This window comes from Octopus sinensis, linkage group LG3 (genome assembly GCF_006345805.1).
Source record: "Octopus sinensis linkage group LG3, ASM634580v1, whole genome shotgun sequence".
Lineage (NCBI taxonomy): Eukaryota > Metazoa > Mollusca > Cephalopoda > Octopoda > Octopodidae > Octopus > Octopus sinensis.
The window spans coordinates 100,645,942-100,655,359 of NC_042999.1; the positions used below are offsets into that span (position 1 = coordinate 100,645,942).

Consider the following 9,418-nt stretch of genomic DNA (forward strand, 5'->3'; position numbering starts at 1 on the left):
AAGAAAAAATACACAAACATGCACACAGCTGCAAGTTACTTTCCCAGATAAAAAAGTCTAAGAAGGATGTAAAATTCAGAATCAGACAATTAATTATAAGTTTGATATAAAAAGAGCTATAGGCTTACTAAAAGAACTCTAAGTCATGTAAGCCTACTATAAATTCATCTTTACCAAATAATTTTGTCTGTTACTCAGCATTGGCAGGATGAATCTATTAAATACTATTGCTAAATTTCCAATCAATTTATTTTGTGGTGATAATATGGTTAAAATAGAAAGATTTTATAGAACCTACTTACAACTGATGTATTAGCAAGTACTATGTAATGTAATTAGTAGTACAGGTAACAGGCAACTGTAGTAAGATTTCCATCAACAAGAATGCTTCTCTTTGTCTTAAGTTGGTGATTATAATGTCTGATATTATATTTAAAACTTAACAGTTAATTTATGAGGTAAACATTTTTGATATGTTTATATGAAATTTGATTGCAAGAAACATACCTCCAAATACTTGACTAGGGAAGACAATGCTGCCATAGCAAGAGTGTTATCAAGCTCAGCTGCAGAGAAAAATAAAGAAACCATAATCAATTAAATGTTATAAACAAATAAAGCAAAATTTTAATGTTATTTAAATCACAATACTAACGTAAAGCAGCACTGTTCTGTTGGTCTTCCTTCTGGAACTTAAGCAGCCTGTTCAAGTCTTGGACTATATCTTTGCTTTGGAAATCACCTGAAGATGAAAAAAACAGAGTCAAGTAAACTGATATTTAAAATCACAAAAACTGTTAAAAATAGAGGAAAGCTAAACTACATATGACCTGATTATTATTATGAAAGCTTCATTGTTTTGTAATGCAAAAAAAAAAGTTTTATATTAATTAGTTAAACTGGGTTTAAATTAACATGTTTCTGCAGACTGTTTAATCCTTTAACATTCAGCTTACTCTGTCAAATATAATGCTTATTTATACACATTATTTTGAATTAACCAGGCATTATCTTGTAGCTTCAACATTTCGATAATGTGATTGTTTTAGAAGATAAATTAATAAATTGTGTGTATAACAATATTGAATTCTGTCAAAACATGTACTAAAAGTTTTTCAGTACCTTTGCATAGAGATCAACCCATTTAAAACAGTGTAGATGTAAATATCAAAAGAAAAACTGTTCATGTCTAAAAATGTTTAATGGTCCAACAAACTGTTACACTTTCACATATTTCTAAGTAGCTAGAAGTCAGAGAAAACAAAATGAAAACAAACCTTTCTTTTTTTCAGTAATCAAAAGTCCACTTCGGGTAATAACCTGTTTTAGCCAGGCTGAGTCATTGATTTCACTAGCACACACAATACACTCTTTTGGTCCCAACTGAACAATGAGAGCCTTGAAATGATAGCAGAAAAGTGTTCAAAAGTAGTTACTAAGTTATATGGTTTGTTCAGGAAAGGAAAGGTAGTACTCAAGACTTATTTGTAGCTCCAAGACTAGTTGTAGTGAGGCAATATGAAAAAATTACATGCAATAGATTGGCTACAATACACAAATTTTTTTTTCTATTTTACTCTACTGGACCTCCATAGCCATTTGAAGTTTTTTAAAAATCCTATTTTTATGATTAAATATTATTAGGAACTTGTATGAGAAATTGTTAAAATCATCATCATGATTTTAACAATTTCTCATACAAGTTCCTAATATTTAATCATAAAAATACGATTTTTAAAAACTTCAAATGGCTATGGAGGTCCAGTAGAGTAAAATAGAAATAAAAAAAAAAACGGTTGAAGCCCACTGGTTTAACTAGAACGTCTGTCAATGTCTTTCCATTTTCACCATCAACATTTAAAGCATATTTTTCATGCTGGAATATGTTGGATGACTTGACAGGAACTGATAAGGCCAGGGGCTGCATCAGATTCAACAGTTTGTTTTGGCTTGGTTTCTATGGTTGGATGCCCTTCTTAATGCCAACCATTTTACAAAGTGTATATGGCTGCTTTTTACATAGCAGTACCAGTGCTTTATATGTGGTACCAGCACCCACACCAATGTTCTTTTTCATGATGCTTGAATATGAGAGATATTTGGCTGGTATTTCTAGTGTGTTAAGTGGACATGTAGAAGCAGCCTGAATGGCTCATTAATATGCAAATGTTGTCAAATGCAAACTCACCTCCAAATTTGAAAACTGATCATTGTCAGTGAACTCACAGACCTCCATTTTGTGGGATGTCAACTCCACAAGAGCTGTTCCAACCATCTACATTAAGAATAAAAAACTCATTTTTTATATTTAATAGAAAGTAGTTTTCTATATAAATACAATCACATAAAAACATCACCGTTTAACGTCCACTTTCCATGCTGGCAAACTACAAATTTTAATTAGTAACATGACTAGTGTAAAACTGCTATACTAGTGATCATAAAGTAATCAATTATATCCTTATACTAATGCAAAAAGTGTTGTGATTCTGGGTAAGTCACAATCACCTGTGGACTAATCTGCCTGACTAACAAGTCCTACATCTACTCATTTCATAGTTGAGAGGAAGAGCATCTAGAGATAAATATAGTAAAAGAAGAAAAGACAATATTAAAACTATTAAATAATGGATGACTAATTTTTATGTAAGAGTATCTATGATAAAAAGAAGTTGCTTAATACAATCTGAACCCTACAAAATCAAGTCCATGTAATGAATAAGCTGAACGAAGACAATGACTGATGTAGGTGAAATCAGTTCAAGCTATGAGGGTATTGTTAAATAAGGTTGGGAGTGTGATCAAATTCAGAGTGACAGATGTAGTGTACAAATGAATATTCACTAAGGCTTTGTTCTCAGCCAACACCTAGTCAGTGCAAGTCCCAAGAAAAGAACATAGGAGCTATAGGATTAGGCAGGTATCCTTAGAAACATTTATATTGATAAACTGATCTTCATTACAGAATTTGTTGAAGAGCTGAAGAAAAAGTTTGAATGAAGGAAAATGTCTGAAGAATTAATATGGCAAAGACATTCTCAGAGAGAGAGAGAGAGTGTGTGTGTGTGTACACAAAGATTTGTGATCTAATGCAGAAATGGCCATATTTAATGTTGGCAAAAAGTTTGTAATATAATAGATGTAATGGAATATAAGGCAGACTAACAGGTAAACCAAGACATCAGGTGCACAGTTGTAAAACAGGAAAGAGTTTTGCAGATAATTCATTAAAAGTGGTAGCACAAATTAACTAGAGATGTCTTCTGAAAATATAGTAAAAGCTAGATAAAAAAAACCCACAGATGTTTACAGAATGTCTACATCTGCTGGAAACAAAAAACTTCACTTTCCATGAAATGACCGGTTGTTTGAAGCTTGTGCATAAATGTGGTTTTGAACAAGAGAGGCAGCTTTTAAGTAAAAACCTGTAGGATCTGGTGAGGAACAAACTAAGTGTGATTCCATGGATATGCAATGTCAACCCGTCTGTGAGCAAAGAGAGGCCAACAGCATTGAAGGGCATTGATCAATATTTGAAAGAAAGACTACTGCTGCTATAATTATATAATGCAAATGCACAACTACTACTAGATGAAAAAGATGTAATGAGTTGACAAAAGTAATGGTTAACCAAAGCAGATAAGGGAAGAGATCTGAGAATGTGGCACCTCACAGACAAAGTAATCCTTGATCTGAAATATACTGTACTGCAGACTCAACAAACCACAGAATTAGGAAGAAAAGGACTTAGTTGACAGACTGTATATATACTGAAGCTGCAGACAGAGTAATAAATAAATTCTCAACTCAATACAGATAGCATCTCAAATTTTATAGAAATCTCAATGTGTACATAGACATTTCTTGAACATATATAAAAATGACCATGCTAAAATACACAATTCATCATGAATAAATGTTTAGTGAGCACAAAATTAAGGAAGATAATCAGTCTTTGTATGTGCTTTTGCTTACAAATGAAATAATTTTTTAAGTGTTTAGGGGCTTTGTTTTCCAGAAAAGAAATCAAACAGACATACCTGTTGGCCATTGACTGTACCAATCTTAACAGCCAAAACTCCAGTAGCAGATGACATTTCACAATTAGTGAACAGAATATCTTCAAACTGAACCAGGTTTCCAGGAGAAGCCTTTCAAATGAAAAAAAAATTTAATAGAAAGATAGTTAACATCAACTCTAAAACCAACAATATTTTCAAATAAGAAACGGTCACTATTCAAAAATGCATTATAATAAATCTCAAAATTAAATGTCTGAAAACATTTGGTTTTTAAAAAATATATTGAAATTCTCTCAATAAGTTCAAAGTGCAAGGCCAATTGATTATAGTGCTGAAGTAGGAAACGGACTATATCCTATTTGAAGTAGCCTAATTACATATTTATGAGTGATGAATTGTTAACCAAGAAAAGGCTAAATGGACGAGATTGATGCACAAGATATTTAACGGAGAATTAAAAACAAATTAGGAAATAAAATGTGAAGAATAGGTCCAGTTGGGTGCTGAAACTTAAGCAAAGAGATAACTTGTGACTGAGAATTCAAAACCACTAAAAAACTGAGGAATTATTTTTTTACTGGAGCATCCAAGTGTTCATAAAACATTAACAAAAAAGGAATTAAAATAAAATTCCATGTCTAGATTAGTATTTCTTAACCATTTTTGTCCCGCACCTCACTTCTAGTCTGCCCTACAATAAATGGACAAAGTATATAGCATGTTTGAAATTAGTTTTCATTTAAGACTTTATTGCAATTTTATTCAGTTGCTAGTTACTTATGCCATCATCCTGAAACACTGAGCTAAATATTAAACAAGAACATTTTTATAAAACTTACAATTACCTTGAAATCCAATGACCATTCATTTTTACTTTTGGATCTGTAAAGCTCCACTCTATAAGCTTTGACAAGTAACAAATCACGTACAAGTGACTCAAAGTTCAATTTGCTTAATACCACAGATTCCATCTTGTTTGAGCCTGAAAAAAAATACACCTCCTTCTTTAAATACAATTCTCAATTACAAAACCAACTGATCATAACTTTTAAATGCAGTTTTCAGAGATTTGTAATCACTCACATTAAATAGCTTATCCCATTTGTTGTTATCACAATGTTTTGGCTCATGTACTTTTCAGCCTTCATTAAGTGTTCTGATGGAATTTTGGACCCGACCCATTATTCTCATTCTTAAGATATGTTGCTGATGTTAGGGTATTCAGCTCACAATCACAAGGTTGTAAGTTTGATTCCCAAAAACATGATGAAACCTTGAGCAAGATACTTTATTGCCCATTGCTCCAATCCACTCAGCTAGCAAAAGTAAGGTGTACCTATATTTCAAAGGGTTTGTCTTGTCAAATTTTGTATCATGCTGAATCTCCCCAAGAACTATGTTCAGGGTATGCATATCTGTAACATGCTCAACCAATTGCACATTAATTTCATAAGCAGGCTGTTTTGTTATTCGATCAACTGGAACCCTCATTGTCATAACCAATGGAGTGTCAGTTGTACATTTGTTTTGTTTTTCACTGATTGGCAACTTCACTAACATTGCAACCACTAGCTCAAAGACTATTTATCCCTATTACTTCTACAATAGCACCTGCTTCTTTGAACAAATAATCTACATAGATACTATTCCACGACATGCATTCCTTATTTCTACTTCACTTCATCATTCGAAGTGTCTCAGGTACCAAACCCCACACTAAATAGTTTTCTTCCAATTCTTCCTATCTAGAATTTCCTTGTTGCTCATTTTCCCAAAGAATTTCAAAATGAATAAAACCACATCAGCCATAGCATTTTGGGAGAGTCTGCAAAGGGCATGGGCTCTGCTTCTCCCCATCCACCTATAACAAATATCAATGCCCGATAGATTCTTCAATTAACATAAATCATTGAAAACATGTGAAGTTCACAAAATATACAATATAACATATGAAATTAAAAATTAACATTCAGTAATTATTTACTGTTGATTCAAAATTTAATTGAATTCACAATTTCAAAATTATTTAAAGTTTTTGATGGTACATTAAAACAGCCATACCAGAACCAAGATATTTCACGACACCCAAGGTTTTGAATACTTCTTTAGCCACAAATAATGCATCGCTGCCATGGACTGTATAGTAATCCTAGAAATAAATTATAATACTTTAGAAGGATATAACAAATTTAGTAAGTTCAAATAAATCTGAAATTTTACACTAATTTTCAATGACAAGAGCACAATTAGATCTCAGCCAGTCATTTGAATCAAAAGAAAATCAATCAAACCTTTTCCTAAGTTATATTCTGGTTGTGATTTTTACCTTTCATCAGCATTAATAAGATCAAGGGTGAGATGAAATGTAAAAAATTGCCAAGCATAGGAGTGGCTGTGTGGTAAGTAGCTTGCTTACCAACCACATGGTTCTGGGATCAGTCCCACTGCGTGGCACCTTGGGCAAGTGTCTTCTACTATAGCCTCAGGCCGACCAAAGCCTTGTGAGTGGATTTGGTAGACGGAAACTGAAAGAAGCCCGTCGTATATATATATGTGTGTTGTGTTTGTCCCCCCCCCCGCCAACATCGCTTGACAACCGATGCTGGTGTGTTTACGTCTCCGTAATTTAGCGGTTCGGCAAAAGAGACCGAGAGAATAAGTACTAGGCTTACAAAGAATAAGTCCTGGGGTCGATTTCCTCGACTAAAGGCGGCGCTCCAGCATGGCCACAGTCAAATGACTGAAACAAGTAAATGAAAAATTCCATTGAAGATATTTTAATTTTTAATTATTTTACTTCGTAAACAAACTAACCCCTAATTTGTAGTGTTTAAATACTCTTCCAATTACAGTTTTTCGAACACTACAAAGAATAACACTAAATATTCTTCAAAAATTAATAACTGAACAGAAAGTATCGACATGCACTATATAAAAATATTTACATCGCTAAGAATAGGTAATAAGTTGCTTCCCCTAAACTGTCATTAAGTTCAGTAGAGCAAATGCTGCGAATTTAATAGACACTAAATATTGGAGCGGTGAAAGGGTACAGGGTCTTTCTAGAGAAGATTCTCAATATTAAATCAACAGTGCCGCAAACTTGATTTCAGGTCCACATTCAAAGGCAAAATTTTTCAATGTTTATTATTTTTAATAACTCTCAACTGAATGATGATCGATAGTAGGCTATCAGTCGCTCTATTTAACACCTGGAACATAAATGGAATCCAGTCTGTTGCAAGGGCCAGTGCACTCACCTTCCTCTTCCGAGGGATAGGTAGTGGAAAAAAACCCAAAATTCATGCTGATTCAACAAAGACAACCTAATCACGTTTAGGTTCTAGAATTGAAAATTACGAATACATTATGCAAAATTTGGTTCTTTTTAGAGAAAAAAAAATGTTAATGTCTTTACAAGAAAAACAATACTTACTGTCCGATCAAATATCCTAAGCGTCGCACTGGACTTCTGGGGAATATATATGAAAAAAAAAGGGTATTTGTTATTGTCATCGGCATTCTTTCGATACGAGTCCCATTTACATCACGTGTATTTGTTTACATTTGAAGAAGATCGTCACTTTCCGTAAAATTTTTATTTTTTTATAAAGGGGGTTAGGGTTAGGGTGCGTATCTTTTTTTTCTTCATAAATGTAAATAAACCACGTGGGTTTATAAGTGACAGTTAAAATCAGAACTGTTAAACACAAACAGCATTAACGCTGAAAACTAAATTATGGCTGAGTGCATATGAACTGAAAATTGAATAATTTGCAAATTTATTCAAACATTATATTCAGAATACAAGTCACATAATTTTCTCTCTGAAGCATTCGTAAACTGCATATCATCTAAGCGAAATACATTGGAAAATTTCTCTAGAAAGCAGTAAAAAACAGGGTGATGTCAGTCGTTCAGACCTTTTATAGCGATACAGTTAATCTCTCGTAGCTGGTCTTACCTTTCACTGAAATATAGGTAGGTTGTAGTTCTAAACTGGGGATCTGAGCGAGATGGTTCAAATCCAGGCAGAAATTTGACTGCACTTTTAATAAACTATTACTCTGCAAACTAAAGAAATCACATTCTATAGAAATATTTGTCGACCAGAGCCTGTTATAAACAACTCTAGGCGAGTTTACACGATTGCACAGAGCTTTTCTTAAATAAATTCAGATTTACCAAGTTAAAGTCTGCGAACTTTTGCCTCTGTTCAGCAGTAGTACAAATATTACACTCGTGTTTGAAAGGTAGCTCACCTCCGGTAATTTTCGAAAGAAAGATATAAAACCCTGTTCCTGGATGCTGTCTGCAATAGAAAAATAGCACAAATCATTAAGGTTTGGGATTTCGTTATAGCTGTATAATTACTGAATAAAAAGAATGGATGGAAACTTATTTGGTATAATTTTACTTACCTAACTGGAGTTCTTTACTGCTTTGCACAGCCATTTTGAATGTCACTCAACGCGGGAAATGTAAACAGGAAGTAGCATTAAGAACCGCGGGAAACGTAAACAGGAAGTAACGCGGGAAATGTAAACAGAAACTGACGTTAAAATCTGCGGGAAATGTAACTGCAGCGTCCAATGATTTAATTTATTGATTTCAATTAGTCAAGTGACATAGTTACACTACTGCATCAGTCTGTTCTGAGAATATGATGAGAGGTTCAGTTTCTCAGACGGGGTTGGCTTTCAGTAATCGGTTGGTGACAGGCTATTCTAAGAGTTAGAAATATCTTAAATACCATATTTTATTTTTTACTTGTCTCAGTTATTTTTGACTGCGGCTATGCTGGGGTACCGCCTTCGAGGGTTTTAGTCGAAGAAATAAACCCTAGGACTTATGTCTTTTAAAGCTTGGTACTTATTCTATCAGTCTCTTTTGCGAATCGCTGGGTTGTGGGGACGTAAACAAACCAACACTAGTTTAGCGGTTGTAGGGAACAATGACGCATATATATTTATACATATTTACAACTGGCTTCTTTCAGTGTCCGACTACAAATTTCACTCAGAAGGTTTCAGTTGGTTTGAGGCTATAGAAGAAACTTGCCCAAGTTGCCACCCAGTGGGACTGAACCTGGAATCATGTGGTTGGGAAGCATACTTCTTAGCATGCATCCACGCCTGCGCCTATGGAGTTTCCTGAGAGATTTATTTTCTAAGCTGAACAGGAGTAGTCTCTAAGTGATTACTCCTTTACCAGTTTATGGAACCTGTTTTCATTTAGCTGAATACTCGTTACTGTTCAAAAATTTGTTTATAAATTGAGGATAAAATCTACATAATAAATATTTAATGGTATTTATTACAGCATTGTAAAAAAAAAAGGTGGGGACACAAGCTCCACCAGTTTGTTACTGTTAAATTTCTTAAATCACACCATAC

At 33.6% G+C, this 9,418-nt stretch overlaps 1 protein-coding gene across 1 annotated transcript in view; it reads right to left on the reverse strand.

Annotated features, from left to right (window-relative positions):
- The window catches only part of LOC115209288 (DNA mismatch repair protein Msh2), a 32,549-nt gene extending 23,783 nt beyond the window's left edge, over positions 1-8,766 (reverse strand). Inside the window, exons 1-10 of the mRNA XM_029777617.2 lie at positions 8,444-8,766; positions 8,285-8,334; positions 7,459-7,494; positions 6,084-6,171; positions 4,868-5,004; positions 4,041-4,151; positions 2,189-2,275; positions 1,278-1,398; positions 656-742; positions 508-566 (exon numbers count right to left, since the gene is read on the reverse strand). Coding sequence (XP_029633477.1) covers positions 508-566; positions 656-742; positions 1,278-1,398; positions 2,189-2,275; positions 4,041-4,151; positions 4,868-5,004; positions 6,084-6,171; positions 7,459-7,494; positions 8,285-8,334; positions 8,444-8,477 — 810 coding nt within the window. The 5' untranslated portion in view covers positions 8,478-8,766. The remainder of the gene's footprint in view (positions 1-507; positions 567-655; positions 743-1,277; positions 1,399-2,188; positions 2,276-4,040; positions 4,152-4,867; positions 5,005-6,083; positions 6,172-7,458; positions 7,495-8,284; positions 8,335-8,443) is intronic.
- Positions 8,767-9,418: the final 652 nt, after the last annotated feature.